This window comes from Vulpes vulpes, chromosome 7 (assembly GCF_048418805.1).
Source record: "Vulpes vulpes isolate BD-2025 chromosome 7, VulVul3, whole genome shotgun sequence".
In the NCBI taxonomy this organism is placed as follows: Eukaryota; Metazoa; Chordata; class Mammalia; order Carnivora; family Canidae; genus Vulpes; species Vulpes vulpes.
The window spans coordinates 50,193,453-50,210,362 of NC_132786.1; the positions used below are offsets into that span (position 1 = coordinate 50,193,453).

At 39.9% G+C, this 16,910-nt stretch overlaps 1 protein-coding gene across 14 annotated transcripts in view; it reads right to left on the reverse strand.

The window, feature by feature from the left end:
• Positions 1–16,781, reverse strand: part of PRIMPOL (primase and DNA directed polymerase) — a 56,994-nt gene extending 40,213 nt beyond the window's left edge. For 3 of the 14 annotated variants that reach the window (XM_072763798.1, XM_072763808.1, XM_072763806.1), the window contains exons 1-4: positions 16,535–16,781; positions 15,083–15,160; positions 12,247–12,376; positions 10,211–10,446 (exon numbers count right to left, since the gene is read on the reverse strand). In XM_072763798.1, coding sequence (XP_072619899.1) covers positions 10,211–10,390 — 180 coding nt within the window. In that variant the 5' untranslated portion in view covers positions 10,391–10,446; positions 12,247–12,376; positions 15,083–15,160; positions 16,535–16,781. Of the gene's footprint in view, positions 1–10,210; positions 10,447–12,246; positions 12,377–15,082; positions 15,161–15,595; positions 16,159–16,534 lie in introns of those variants that run through there. The other 11 variants (XM_072763810.1, XM_072763809.1, XM_072763804.1 and 8 more) reach the window with 10 other exon arrangements.
• Positions 16,782–16,910: the final 129 nt, after the last annotated feature.

The window sequence follows — 16,910 nt, forward strand, 5'->3', positions numbered from 1 at the left end:
GAAAAGAATACAACTAGAAGAAATTATTAAAGGGAAAAATTTCACTGTTCAAAGAAAATACATAGTAAAAGCAGATCAATCACTTATAAAGCTAGTATGAAGGTTAAAAAACAAAAGCAGTAAAGTATCTACAAAAATTGTTAAGGGATACACAAAATAAATAGATGTAAAACATAACAACATACTCTTAAACATGGAGGTGGGAAGTAAAAATGTAGTACTTTGAGAATGTGTTGGAACTATCATCAACTATCATCTATATGTACTGCTGTATACATAAGATGTTATACATATACCTCATGGTAACTACACACCAAAACCTGTAACAGATAAACAAAAATATCAAGAGGGAGGAATCCAAGCACAACACTAAAGAAAGTCATCAATCACAAGAAAAGACAGCAAGAAGGAAGAAATGAGAACTACAAAAACAACAAAAAAACAATTAATAAAATGGCAATAGGTACATATCTGTCAATAACTGCTTTTTTTTAAAGATTTATTTATTTATTCATGAGACACACACAGAGAGAGAGAGAGAAGCAGAGACATAGGCTCCTTTGCAGGAGCCCAATGAGGGACTCGATCCCGGATCCTGGGATCAGGACCTGAGCCACAGGCAGCTGTCCAACCGCTATGACACCCAGGCATCCAAATAACTGCTTTAAATGTAGATGGACTAAATGATCCAATCAAACGACAAAGCACAATTGAATGTCTAAAAAAACAAAACGCATATACTGCCTTCAAGAGACTTCAGACTGAAAGACATAGACTGAAAAAGAAGGATGGAAAAATATATTCCCTGTAAATGCAAATAAAAAAAAAAGCAGGAGTAGCAATACTTCTATCTGACAAAGTAGATGTATGACAAATGCTGTAAAAAGAGACAAAGGCATAACATAGGGGCTTCTGGGTGGCTCAATCAGTTGAGCACCCAACACTTGGTTTCAGCTCAGGTCATGATCTCAGAGTCCTGGACTTGAGCCCCATGTTGGACTCTGCACTGGGCAAGGAGTCTGCTTGAGGTTTTCTCCCTCTGCCCCTCCCTCCATTCTTATGATTTCTAATAAATATATAAATTTTTAAAGAAAGAGAGAGAACATGACAAAATGATAAAGTGATCAATCTAACAAGAGGATATAACAATTGTAAATGTTTATGCACCCAACATAGGAGCACCTAAATATATAAGGTATTAATAGACAAAGAGGGAGAAAGTGACAGTAATTCAGTAATAGTAGGATACTTTAACACTCCACTTACATCAATGGACAGATCATCCAGACAGAAAATCTACAGAGTACAAGTGGCTTTGAATGACACATTAGACAATATGCATTTAAAATATATACAGAACATTTCATCCCCAAACAGAAGAAAACATATTCTTTTCAGTGTAATAGAACATTCTCAGGATAGATCACATAGTAGGCCATCAAACAAGTCTCAATAAACTTAAAAGGACTGAAATTCTACCAAGCATCTTTTCCAACAATAATGAAACTAAAAATCAATTGCAAGAAAAAAACTGGAAATAACACGTGGAGAATAAACAACATGCTACTAAACAACCAGTGGGTCAATGGGGTCAATGGACAAATAAAAGAGGGAATCAAAAAATACCTAGATACAAGAGAAAATGTAAATGTAATGGTTCAAAAATCTATGGGACACAGTAAAAGCAGTTCTAAGAGGGAATTTTATAGCAATACAGGCCTACTTCAAGAAACCAGAGAAATCTCAAAAAAGCAATCTAAACTTACACCTAAAGGAACTAGCAAAACCAGAACAAAGCCCAAATCAGAAGGAAGAAAATAGAGATGGAAATAAATGAAATAGAGACTAAAAAGACAATAGAAAAGATCAATGGAATTAAGAGCTGATTCTCTAAGAAGATAAAATTAACATAGTCAGACTCATCAAGAATAAAAAAGAGGACTCAAAAATGAAATCAGGAATCAAAGAAAAGTTACAACTGACACCACAAAAATACAAAGGTTTATAAGAGACTACTATGAGAAAGTGTATGCCAACAAACTGGAAGACTTAGAAGAAATGGATGAAGACTGAATCAGGAAGAAATAGAGTATCTGTACAGATGGATTACTAATAATGAAATGAATTGGTAATCAAAAAATTCCCCAAAAAGGGGCGGGACAAGATAGCGGAAGAGCAGGTCCCCAAGTCAACTGTCCCCACCAAATTATGTAGATAAGTTTCAAATCATCCTGAAAACCTATGAATTCAGCCTAAGATTTAAAGAGAGAACAGCTGGAACACTACAGAGAGAAGAATTCATGCTTCTAACAAGTACAACTTGTTTAAAAAAAAAAAAAAACAAGTAAAACTTGTTTTTAGCCACTCTGCACTGAGCAAAATGACTAGAAGGAAGAACTCACCACAAAAGAAAGAATCAGAAACACTCCTCTCTCCCACAGAGTTACAGAATTCGGATTACAATTTAATGTCAGAAAGCCAATTCAGAAGCACAATTATAAAGCTACTAGTGGCTCTGGAAAAAAGTAGAAAGGATTCAAGAGACTTCATGACTGCAGAATTTGCATCTAATCAGGCCGAAATTAAAAATCAATTAAATGAGATGCAATCCAAACTGGAGATCTTAATGACGAGGGTTAATGAGGTAGAAGAATGAGTGAGTGACACAGAAGGCAAGTTGATGGCAAGGAAGGAATCTGAGGAAAAAAGAGAAAAACAAGTAAAAGATCATGAGGAAAGGTTAAGGGAAATAAATAACAGCCTCAGAAGGAAAAAATCTATGTTTAATTAGGGTTCCAGAGGACACTGAAAGGGATAGAGGACCAGAAAGTGTATTTGAACAAATCATAGCTGAGAACTTCCTAACTCAGGGAGGGAAACAGGCATTCAGATCCAGGAGATAGAAAGATTCCACACACACACACACACACACCCCCCCCCGCCAAAATCAATAAAAACTTTTCAACACCCCGACATTTAATAGTGAAACATGCAAATTCCAAAGATAAAGAGAAGATCCTTAAAGCAGCAAGACAAGAGATTCCTAACTTATATGGGGAGTATTGGGTTAACAGCCAACCTCTCTACAGAGACCTGGCAGGCCAGAAAGGGCTGGCAGGATATATTCAGGGTCCTAAATGAGAAGAACATGCAGCCAAGAATACTCTATCCAGCAAGGCTCTCATCCAGAATAGAAGGAGAGATAAAGGGCTTCCAAGATAGGCAGAAACTGAAAGAATATGTGACCACCAAACCAGTTCTGCAAGAAATATTAAGGGGGACTCTGTAAAAGAAAGAGGAAGTCCAAAGAAATAATCCACAAAAGCAGGGACTGAATAGGTATTATGATGACACTAAATTCATCTTTCACTAGTAACTCTGAACATGAATGGGTCTAATGATCCCATCAAAAGGCGCAGGGTTTCAGACTGGATAAAAAAGCAAGACCCATCTATTTGCTGTCTATAAGAGACTCATTTTAGACCTAAGGACACCTACAGCCTGAAAATAAAAGGTTGGAGAGCCATTTACCATTCAAATGGTCCTCAAAAGAAAGCAGGGGTAGCAATCCTCATATCAGATAAATTAAAGTTTATCCCAAAGACTGTAGTAAGAGATGAAGAGGGACACTATATCATACTTAAAGGATCTATCCAACAAGAGGACCTAACAATCATGACTATTTATGCCCCGAATGTGGGAGCTGCCAAGTATATCAATCAATTAATAACCAAAGCAAAGACATATTAAAAAAAACAAAACAAAACAAAAAACAAAGTTAAGACATACTTAGATAATAATACACTTATACTTCAACATGGCGCTTTCTGTAAATGATAGATCTTCTAAGCACAACATCTCCAAAGAAACAAGAGCTTGAAATGATACACCGGACCAGATGGACTTCACAGATATTTACAGAACTTTACATCCAAACACAACTGAATACACATTCTTCTCAAGTGCACATGGAACTTTCTCCAGAATAGACCACATGCTGGGTCACAAATCAGGTCTTAACCCATACCAAAAGATTAGAATTGTCCCCTGCATATTTTCAGACCATAATGCTTTGAAACGAGAACTATATCACAAGAAGAAATTTGGAAGAAATTCAAACATGTGGAGGTTAAGAACCATCCTGCTAAAAGATGAAAGGGTCAACCAGCAAACTAGAGAAGAATTAAAAAGATTCATGGAAACTAATGAGAATGAAGATACAACCGTTCAAAATCCTTGGGGTACAGCAAAAGCAGTCCTGAGAGGGAAATACATCATAATACAGGCATCCCTCAAAAAATTGGAAAAAACTCAAATACAAAAGCTAATCTTGCACCTAAAGGAACTGGAGAAAGAACAGCAAATAAAACCTACACCCAGCAGAAGAAGAGCGTTAATAAAGATTCAAGCAGAACTCAATGAAATAGAGACCAGAAGAATTGTGGAACAGATCAACAAAACCAGGAGTTGGTTCTTTGAAAGAATTAATAAGATAGATAAACCATTAGCCAGCCTTATTAAAAACAAAAGAGAAAAGACTCAAATTAACAAAATCACAAATGAAAAAGGAGAGATCACCACCAATACCAAGGAAATACAAGCGATTTTAAAAACATATTATGAGCAGCTATAAGCCAATAAATTAGGCAATCTAGAAGAAATGGACGCATTTCTGGAAAACCACAAACTACCAAAACTGGAACAGGAAGAAACAGAAAATCTGAACAGGCTGATAGCTAGGGAGGAAATTGAAGCAGTCATCAAAAACCTCCAAAACACCAAAGTCCAGGGCCAGATGGCTTCCTAGGGGAATTCTATCAAACGTTTAAAGGAGAAACAATACCTATTCTACTAAAGCTGTTCCAAAAGATAGAAAGATATGGAATACTTCCAAACTTGTTCTATGAGGCCAGCATCACTTTAATACCAAAACTAAAGACCCCACTGAAAAGGAGAATTATAGACCAATATCCCTGATGAACACAGATGCAAAAATTCTCAACAAGATACTAGCCAATAGGATCCAACAGTACATTAAGAAGATTATTCACCATGACTAAGTGGGATTTATCCCTGGGATGCGAGGCTGGTTCAACGCTCATAAAGCAATCAATGTGATTGATCCGATCAGCAAGAGAAAAAACAAGAACCATATGATCCTCTCAATAGATGCAGAGAAAGCATTTGACAAAATACAGCATCCATTCCTGATCAAAACTCTTCAGAGTATAGGGATAGAGGGACCATTCCTCAGCATCTTAAAAGCCACCTATGAAAAGCCCACAGCAAATATCATTCTCAATGGGGAAAAACTGGGAGCCTTTCCCCTAAGATCAGGAACACAACAGGGATGTCCACTCTTACCACTGCTATTCAACATAGTACTAGAAGTCCTAGTCTCAGCAATAGGACAGCAAAAAGAAATAAAAGGCATTCGAATTGGCAAAGAAGAAGTCAAACTCTCCCTCTTTGCCGATGACATGATACATAGAAAAACTAAAAGATCCCAAGATTGCTAGAACTCATACAGCAATTCGGCAGTGTGGCAGGATACAAAATCAATGCCCAGAAATCAGTGGCATTTCTGTACACTAACAATGAGACTGAAGAAAGAGAAATTAAGGAGTCAATCCCATTTACAACTGCACCCAAAAGCATAAGATACCTAGGAATTAACATAACCAAAGAGGTAAAGGATCTATACCCTAAAAACTACAGAACAGTTCTGAAAGAAATTGAGGAAGACACAAAGAGATGGAAAAATATTCCATGCTCATGGATTGGAAGAATTAATATTGTGAAAAAAATGCTACCCAGGGCAATTTAGACATTTAATGCAATCCCTATCAAAATACCATGGACTTTCTTCAGAGAGTTGGAACGAATCATCTTAAGATTTGTGTGGAATCAGAAAAGACCCCGAATAGCCAGGGAAATATTAAAAAAAAAAAAAAAACAGAGCTGGGGGCATCACAATGCCAGATTTCAGGTTGTACTACCAATCTGTGGTCATCAAGACAGTGTGGTACTGGCACAAAAACAGACACATAGATCAATGGAACAGAATACAGAACCCAGAAATGGACCCTCAACTCTATGGTCAACTAATATTCAACAAAGCAGGAAAGACTATCCACTGGAAACAGGACAGTCTCTTCAACAAATGGTGCTAGGAAAATTGGACAGCCACGTGCAGAATAAAACTGGACCATTCTCTTATATCATACACAAAGATAAACTCAAAATGGATGAAAGATCTAAATGTGAGACAAGATCCATCAAAATCCTAGAGGAGAACACAGACAACACCCTTTCTGAACTTGGCCACAGCAACCTCTTTCAAGATACATCTATGAAGGCAAGAGAAACAAAAGCAAAAATGAACTATTGGGACTTAATCAAGATAAAAAGCTTCTGCACAGCAAAAGAAACAGTCAACAAAACTAAAACACAACCTACAAAACGGAAGAAGATATTTGCAAATGACATATCAGATAAAGGGCTAGTATCCAAGATCTATAAAGAATTTATTAAACTCGACAGCAAAGAAACAATCCAATCATGAAATGGGCAGAAGACATGAACAGAAATTTCACCAAAGAAGACACACACATGGCCAACATGCACATGAGAAAATGCTCTGCATCACTTGTCATCAGGGAAATACAAATCAAAACCACAATGCGATACCACCTCACACGAGTGAGAATGGGGAAAATTAACAAGACGGGAAACAACAAATGTTGGGGAGGATATGGAGAAAGGGGAACCCTCTTGCACTGTTGGTGGGAAGGTGAACTGGTGCAGCCACTCTGGAAACCTGTGTGGAGGTTCTTCAAAGAGTTAAAAATAGAACTCCCCTACAACCGAGCAATTGCACTGCTGGGGATTTACCCCAAAGATACGGATGCAGTGAAACGCTGGGACACCTGCACCCTGATGTTTATAGCAGCAATGTCCACAATAGCCAAACTATGGAAGAAGCCTCAGTGCCCATCAAAAGATGAATAGGGGCAGCCCTGGTGCTTATTTAGCGCTGCCTTCGGCCTGGGGTGTGATCCTGGAGACCTGGGATCGAGTCCCACGTCGGGCTCCCTGCATGGAGCCTGCTTCTCCTTCTGCCTGTGTCTCTGCCTCTCTCTCTCTCTCTGTGTCTCTCATGAATAAATATATAAAATCTTAAGAAAAAAAGAAAGATGAATGGATAAAGGAGCTGTGGTATATGTATACAATCGAATATTACTTAGCCATTAGAAACGACAAATACCCACCATTTGCTTCAATATGGATGGAACTGAAGGGTATTATACTGAGTGAAATAACTCAATCGGAGAAGGACAAATATTATATAGTCTCATTCATTTGGGTAATATAAAAAATAGTGAAAGGGAATAAAGGGGAAAGGAGAGAAAATTAGTGGGAAATATCAGAGAGGGAGACAGGACATGAGAGACTCCTAACTCTGGGAAATGAACAGGGGGTGGTGGAAGGGGAGGTGGGCAGGGGGATGGGCACTGAGGGGGGCACTTGACGGGATGAGCACTGGGTTATATGCTATATGTTGGCAAACTGAACTCCCAATAAAAATTTCTTCAATAATTCCCCCAAAAATAAAAGTCCAGGACCAGATAGCTACACAGGTGAATTCTACCAAACATTTATTTATATTTAAAATTTTATTTATTCATGAGAGACACACACAGAGAGACAGAGACACAGGCAGAGGGAGGAGCAGGCTCCCTGTGGGGATCCTGATGTGGGACTCAATCCCAGGACCCCAAGATCACAATCTGAGCCAAAGGTAGCACTGAGCCACCCAGGTGCCCTTCTACCAAAAAGAGTTCTCAAACTATTCCAAAATATACAAGAGGAAGGAATGCTTCCTTTTTTTTTTTTTTTTTAAAGGAATGCTTCTTGATTTGTTCTACAGGGCTACCAGCATTACCCTCAAACCAAACTAGACAAAGACACTACAAAAAGAGGAAATTACAGACCATTATCCCTGATGAGCACAGATGCAAAAATCTTCAACCAGATATTAGCAAACCCAACACAATACATTAAAAGCATCATTCACCATGATCAAGTGGAGTTTATTCCAGGGTGCAAGGATGGTTCAATACCCACAAATCAATCAACACATACAGCACTTTAACAGAATGAAGGATAAAGATCAAATGATCATCTCAAAAGATGCAGAAAAAGCATCTGACCAATTTTAACATCACGATAAAACTATCAACAAAGTGAATATAGAGGGAACACACCTCAACATAATAAAGACCAAATATGACAAGCCCGCAGCCAACATCATATCCAATAATGAAAAGCTGAAAGTCTTTCTTCTAAGATTAGGGAAAGATAAAAATGCCCATTCTTCGCACTTTTACTTAATATAGTACTAGAAGTCCTAACCATAGCAATCAGAAAAAAAGGGAAAAAAGGCATCCAAATTTCTAAGGAAGAATTAAACTGTCACTATTTGCAGATGACATGATACTATGTATAGAAAACCCTAAAGACTCCAAAAAACAATTAGAACAAGTAAATAAATCCAGTAGAGTCACTGGATACAAAATTAACACACAAAAATTGAGGGCCCTTTTATATATTAATAGTGAGCTATCAGAAAGAAATTAAGAAAACAATCCCATTTACAGTTGCATTAGAGAGAATAAGATACCTAGGAATAAATTTAATCAAGGAGGTGAAAGACCGGGGGGAAGGGGGGAAAAAAAAAAAAAAAAAAAAGGAGGTGAAAGACCTGTACTCTGAAAACTATGAGGCAATGATAAAAGAAATTGAAGACAACACAAATGGAAAGATATACAATGCTCATGGATCTGAAGAAGTAATATTGCTAAAATATCCATACTACCCAAAGCAATCTATAGATTCAATGCAATCCCTACCAAAATACCAATAATGTCTTTCACAAACTAGAACAAATACTCCTAAAATTTGTATGGAACCACATAAGACCACAGAAACCAAAGGAACCTTCAGATAGAAGAACAAACCTGAAAGTATTACAACCCCAGATTTCAAAGTATATTACAATGCTAAAATAATCAAAACAGTATGGCACTGGCACAGAAGTACACACATAAATCAGTGCAACAGGATATAAACCCACAATTATATGGTTAATTAATCTACTACAGAGAAGGCAATTCTAGGAATTCAGTATGTACGTGAAAAAATGAAACCACTAATGCAAAAGAATATATATGTACCTATGTTTATAATAGCAAAGACATGAAAGACACCTAAGTGTCCACTGATAAATGAAGATAAAGAAGATGCAGTATATAAACACACAAAAGAATATTACTCAGCCATAAAAAAAAAGGAAGTCTTGCTGTTCACAATAACATGGATGGACCTAGAGGATATTATGTTAAGTGAAATAAGTTAGAGAAAAACAAGGGTCATATGATTTCACTTACATGTGGAATCTAAAAACAAAACACACTTGAAACAGACTCAAATACAGAGAACTGGTGTTTGCTGGAGTGAAGGGGGATAGAGAGACACCATAAGTCACGGTGATGAATAGTACAGCACAGGGAATATAGTCATCAATTTTGTAGTTAACTTGGTGATAGATGATGACTAGACTTATGGTAAGCATTTATAATCTACATAATTGTTAAGTCACTACGTTGTTCACCTGAAACTATCAACTATATCTCAACTAAAACTTTAAAAAATGTCATTACAAATTTTTTTGACATTTTATTTATTTGAGACAGCCAGAGAGAGAGAGAAAGAGAAAGAGACAGAGGGAGCGAGAGAGACCATGAGCATTAGTAGTGGGGTAGAAGGAGAGGGAGAAGCAGACTCCCCACTAAGCAGGAGCCTGATGTAGGACTCAATCCCAGGACCCTGAGATCATGACCTGAGCTGAAGGCAGCTGCTCAACCAACTGAGCCACCCAGGTGCCCTCATTACAAATTTTTTAAACTAATTGGCACTACATAGGTCATTCTTTTTCACTGCAAATATAAAGTAAATGGCCAGCAATTCAGAGGAATATTTTTTGTAGTGGTATATATATATTTTTTGTAGTGGTATATTTAGATCACAATAATTCTTTTGGTAGACCATGTGAAGTGAAATGAAGACAATCAAACCTTTTTTTTTAAAAAATCTTAAGTTATAATAGCTCCCTCCCCCCCCCCCAAAAAAAAGTAGATGAGAAAATTACCTCTTTACAGCTTTTAACAAAATTAAAAGCTTGAGTTTGCCGATGGAATAATTTCCAAATGGAGGGTGGTTCTTCTGGCTTGGACAGTCTTGGTCTGTATACTGAGGACAACGGTTTTCTCTCATAACAAGATGCTCGTTCTTCAATTTGCTTCAGTTTTGCTTCCCATTTTCTCTCCATTGGTATAGAAGTTACAGACAAATGAAATTCTATCCCATGTAAGATTTCTATCAGTACTAAAACAAACAAGGACATCAATATATTTATTTAGAATACATGTCTTGGTAAAACTTCAAAACTCATTTCCTTTTTTTTTTTAAAAGATTTTATTTATTCATGAGAGACACAAAGAGAAAGGCAGAGACATAGAGGGAGAAGCAGGCTCCCTCCTGGAGCCTGATGTGGGGACTCTATCCCAGACCCCAGGATCACACCCTGAGCCGAAGGTAGATGCTCAACCTCTGAGCCACCCAGGTGTCTCTCAAAACTCATTTCCTAATGGTTATTTTCTTAACTGCCATATATTTTTTTTCTTTAGAATGGGGCTACTTATTAGGTAGCTTTAGATCTTGGCTCTTCCATCTAACAGTGCTGATTTTAGAAGTGCCCAAAGCCTTAAGTGCAAAATGTGGATCATCATCATCCTGAACACTTTATGTAATTATCACAAGGATAAATGTGATAAGACATAGGAAAACATTTTGTAAATTACAAGGCCTCAAGTAAATATAAGTGATTTTTATATTATGGTTTTTATTATAAACACTTTATTGCATCAAGCACGATCTTGCCCAAGTAGTGCTAATACTTCAGCCATCATCTTGTGCTACTATTTCTTAGTGCAGAGTTCATTTCTAGACACCACTGTGCAGTTCCCTTTTCTTCTGTTTCTATCCACTGCTCTTTTCTCCCAGCACAACTGTTAGTTGGGAGAACAACTCAGGGTATAAATGGGACCTGGAATATTGGTTAATCTTAGTTTAGAATGTCAATAGTAATCATAAGCTTGTATAAAGACAGGAATGAACAAATTTTAACCTATGTCTGTTAATTTAATGACTGTATTTTTGTGATTAGCCAGAGTGAAATGACAGATTTTTATTTTTAAGATTTTTATTTATTTATTCATGAGAGACACAGAGAAAGAGGCAGACACATAGGCAGAGGGAGGAGGCTCCCTGTACAGAGCCTGTTGCAGGACTCGATCCCAAGATTCCGGGATCACAACCTGAACCAAAGGCAGACACTCAATCACCCAGGCATCCCAAAATGACAGTCTTTTAATCCTGTTTATTAATGACATGTGTTTTTGTTTGCACACAATGCTTCCATGTTAGCCATGCTAAGGTAAGAGGGCCAGGCAATACTTTTATGATTGGGGATTACTGCTTACTTACAAAAAAAAAAAAAAAAGGATAGGTTTTTAGAAGAGGAGAAAAGCTTCCATCATAGGTAAATAATGGCCACAAAATCTCTGCCATCCCTCTCATCAAGAGATGCTGAGCCCGCTCACTGACTCTGTACTTGGCCACATGACTTGCTTTGGTCAATGTCACATCAACAAAGTGAAGCAAAAAGAGGTGTAGTAAGGGCTTTTGCACTGGATTTGGCAATGCTGGAGTCCTGATCTGAGACTCATGCTAGTACTCTAGTCTCATTGAGGGAAAAAGGACATCTGGAGAAGAACCAGATTATCCCAGCTAACAGCCAACACCAACTATCAGGTATGTTAAGACATTTTGGATTATCCAGACATCTGAATTCAATGCATAAGATAGCCTGAGTGAGTTCAGGTGAGATCTGCCAAAGACCTGCCTAGTCAACCCACAGAACTATAAAATTAACTTTTTTTAAGTCAAGAAGTTTTGGTCTGGTTTTTCACACTCAAATCAATAACTGATGTAGTCTCCCTCTTCATTCATATCACCTTCATTAGTAACATCATAATTTATCTACGTAGAAAACATATATATTAGCTTTTTAAAGTGAAATAACAATATAGACTAAGGCATTCAAGGGAACAATTCCTATTTTACCTCTGACAGTGCCTTTCCAGTACTTGTGCTTATCAGGTTGATAAATATTCTCTTGAACTTTTGCAGAAAACTTTGCAACACAAAGCCACTGGCATAGGACATATTCCCGGGAAGAAAAAATAGGTTCATCCTAAAAGATTGATATGATAAACTATCATGACACTTAGATTTCACATTTGACTTCAAATATATCAGACCTAGGAAAGATTATTCTCTCAGAGTTATAACAAATCCGTACGAAAATTGTAAACCAAGAAATAAACATATTTCTAAAGATGTCAACTAACTCCAGAACTTCATAACAGATATGCCTAGGAACAGAATAAAATTTCACTGGAATTGAAGAGATGGGATAATTTTTAATGAAATGGCTTTTTCAATACAAAGTGACATGGAACTCCAGATAGCTAGATTCTGAGTATTCAGTTTATTTTAATCTGCTTCACATACAGACAAAAATCCTCTACACTTAGACATCTAAGTGAGAAACTGATTTTTTTCTATGAAATGTATTAACTTTTAATAAAGCCCACTGATAAGTTAGTGAAGGAAATAAACACAGAATGCAATTAGGTATGATTTGTAGCTCTAGTATCTAACCAGGAACTGACTGGGAATAACCCCGTGGATGTTCACACTTCGTGACATGGACATCAGGAAAACTTTTGATTTTGTAAAAACTATTGGTATGATCATGGGGAGTACGCCATACATGAAAGTCCCAGAGACACAATGGAAAACCAGTCTGACACTTACTGGACTGAGGATACCACGGTGTCAAGAGAGAAAGAAGAGGAATTCAACATATGTTATGCCCTCATGTTGTCTGCACTGTTCAAAAATTGTAACAGCTGGGTTGAGGGTTAGATGACAACTGGCGGCAGGACTACTGGAGCAGGAGGGTTGAATGACAAAAACAAAGGAAATGGAGACCAGGAAGGCATCTGGCATTCTGGTTTTGGACTATCATATTCCTCATCCTTACCCTCTGGGATAAAACACAGGTCATCATTTTAGAAATGCTTTTAATTCCTGGTGGGGAAAGACTGTTGTCTTTTATAGAACTGTACATAAAAAGCCCCTTTTCACATAGGGACCGTAACTATTTTTTTTTGGTAAGTTTCCAAGTTCCAAAGAAAAATATGTTTCATTTTAAAATAGTAGGTTTAAGAGCTCTGTTATTTCTTTACATTGCACCACAATGTTACTTTCTTTTCCTTTTTTTTTTTTTATCAGATGAAACTCTAGGCCCAATGTGAGGCTTGAACTCACAGCCTCAAAGTCAAGAGTCACATGCTCTACCCACTGAACCAGCCAGATGCGCACCCCCTCCGCCCAATGTTATTTCTTAACATTGCATTTAACCATGTTCAATACCCATTTTACAACTAAAGGTGATCAGGGCTAGAAAAAAAGGCTGGCTTAGTCCTTCTCGAGGAACTGTGGTGGGAAGGAGGCAGAGAGATGACACAGCTAACTTCAGCAGGCCTGGCTTCCCTAAGTTTATGCCTAGACTTGCCCAGCTCCGACACGTGATGGCCTGAGTCCCAGAAGCAGCTGGAACAGACGGCACGTGCTCCATGATTCCCGGCTTCTAGGGAAAGCTGGGAGCTTGCCATGGTTCTCCCTGGTGCACTTCCAGCTTCCGTTTCCTCTTTTGTCTGTCACAAGTCCACTCCTATTCCCCAAGTCCAACTTCTCCTTCTGCCCTGAGAACTGATGTAACAGGATTTTGTGTTTTCTGGCATCTATGTCCCAGTCCCAGGATTTAGCAAAGTCCTAGTATTTGACAATATTTTCTTAACATAATCTCCTTTATGGCCTTTTGGAATACATGGATACTACTTCTCCCACTGCTAGAATAGTCGTTATAAAGTATGTGATTAAAATTCATTTATAGGGCAGCCCTGGTGGCTCAGCGGTTTAGCGCCACCTTCAGCCCAGGGTGTGATCCTGGAGACGTGGGATGGAGTCCCACGTGGGGCTCCCTGCATGGAGCCTGCTTCTCCCTCTGCCTATGTCTCTGTCTCTCTCTCTCTCAGTGTGCCTCCAGTGAATAAATAAATAAAATCTTATAAAAAAGATTTAAAATTTATTTATAGTAATATTGTTATATAAGAGTACATCCCAGCTGAGTAACACCTGAAGAAATTAAATATACTAATTGAATATTTTTCCCTACTTTGGTCATTTTGCCTCTCTATGCTTGAAAAGAAGTAACTCAAATGTAAACCTCCCAAAAATCTCCATGAGGGATAAGAAAACATAGGGTGGTATATTATTCTTTCCTGGTTCCCTCTTACTACCATCCCCACTGGGTACCCCGGCCCCCGCCATAGCCTAACTCTGCCAAACTAACCTCCCTTAAAACCAGATTGTTAACTTTTCTTTTCTTTTTTTTTTAGATTTTATTTATTTATTTATGATAGTCACACACAGAGAGAGAGAGAGAGGCAGACATAGGCAGAGGGAGAAGCAGGTTCCATGCACCAGGAGCCCCTTGTGGGATTCGATCCTGGGTCTCCAGGATCGCGCCCTGGGCCAAAGGCAGGTGTCAAACCGCTGTGCCACCCAGGGATCCCCTAACTTTTCATACCAAGGCTCATCAATGATTCAGTACATCACTCGATTCACACTTTGGTTTACCTCAAGAAGTCCAAACTCCCTCCAGAATCTGGACCAGATTCTAAACCACTTCACGTTCTCCAGAACCTAAACCACTTAATCATTTTATTTCTTAGTGTTCAGCCTCTGCACCAAATGAGCGCTAAGGACTGCGTCCCGTCCCTGGCTTACTACAATCTTCCTCCCCCCCTTGCATGTATATTCCTCTCACCTGGAATGCCTCACTTGCCTTTCCCAAATTCTTCTTCCCCAAGGCCCCAGATCAAAGTCAGCCACTTCCGAGACGATCCTGTAACAAGAAACGACTGGATTCGGTCAGAAGACATGGCCTCTAGCCAACCACTTTACCATGATAAAACTTCACTAGACTAATTAGTATCATTTGCAGGAAAACAGAAAACTGCTGCTGCTGCTTTAACTCAATTATTATTTTGGCAAGAGAGTTTCACCCAAGAAGGGGTGTGGGCATCCCAATGGGGGTGATAGGATGCCTGTGACTATACCAGCGCCTTCCTTAAAAATACCTGCATGCTGGGATCCCTGAGTGGCTCAGCGGGTTTAATGCCTGCCTTCGGCCCAGGGCATGATCCTAGAGTTCCCGGATCGAGTCCCACGTCAGGCTCCCTGCATGGAGCCTGCTTCTCCCTCTGCCTATGTCTCTGCCTCTCTTTCTCTCTGTGTCTCTCATGAATAAATAAATAAAAATCTTTAAATAAATAAATACCTGCATGCTGAGCCCCCGGGGAGGGTTTGCACAGGATCCTGTTCTTCAGTTTTACTGCAGCAGAAAAAGGCCTGCCAAACACACTGATCGTCCGTCTCTCAATCTGGGAGGGATAAAGGCAGGCCCAAGCCTCCTCCTTGGAATCTAAATCTGATTTCGGTATTTCTCTTTTTAGCAAAAAGCAAAAACGACGTAACTTTCTTTTTATTTATTTATTTATTTATGATAGTCACACAGAGAGAGAGAGGCAGAGACACAGGCAGAGGGAGAAGCAGGCTCCATGCACCGGGAGCCCGACGTGGGATTCGATCCCGGGTCTCCAGGATCGCGCCCTGGGCCAAAGGCAGGCGCCAAACCACTGCACCACCCAGGGATCCCACGATGTAACTTTCTTAAACCCGTGGAGGGATTGGGATTCCTGCCTCCAAGACTTGTCGAAAGGATAAAATGAGAAAATGTAGGGGCTCCTGGGTGTCTGCCTTTGGCTCAGGTCATGACCGCAGGCTCCTGGGACCAAGCCAGCTCAGAGGGGAGCCTGCTTCTACTCTCTCAAATAAAGAAATCTGTAAAAAAAAAAAAAAAATGTACTAAGCATTCACCAAAGGGCTGCCACGCATACTTAACGATGTGTATCTGTGTACAAACTACAGCCCCCGATTCTTAACCGAATGGGTAGAAATGCTGGGGGCGAGGCTAGTGCCCAACGTGGGTCCGGGCCCTGGAAGGACGTCCTGAACCTCTCGGAACCTCTTGACCTCTGATGCGGAATTTCGTGCTCGACTGTGCTGACACACTCTTCTAAGAAAACAACTCCGTGCTTGCTTTCGGGTCTGCACGCAGTTCGTGAGCCAAAACAGGCGGGAAATCGGCAGCGCAGGCGAGGACTCAGGGGCGGGGGGGGGGGGGGGGGGGGGGGCAGGTAAGGCGCGGCCCGGGCACCTGGGGGGCGGGTCGCCGCCGGCTCCTCTTCCTCGGGGAGGTCTGAGCGGGCGTCAGGACGGCCTCTGACTCCCTACTCTCTGCTCCTCGGGCCTCGCGAGGCATTCAGGCGTCCCTCCTTTTACTTTCAGAAACACTGGCGACCGGCGGAAACCCACGGGTTTCGCAGAAGCAGGTGGGGCCGGTCTTAAAACCCACCGCGAGGCCGAGGCCAGAGCGCGGGGAGGGCGTGTCCACAGGAAGGGACGCTCAGGCCTATGAGGGACGGCCTAGGGGCGGCGGGGGCGGGGAGACGAGGGCGCCGGCCTATGAGGGAGCGGCATGGTGGGGCGGGGGCGGGGAGACGCGTGCGCCGGCCTATGAGGGAGCGAGCTGG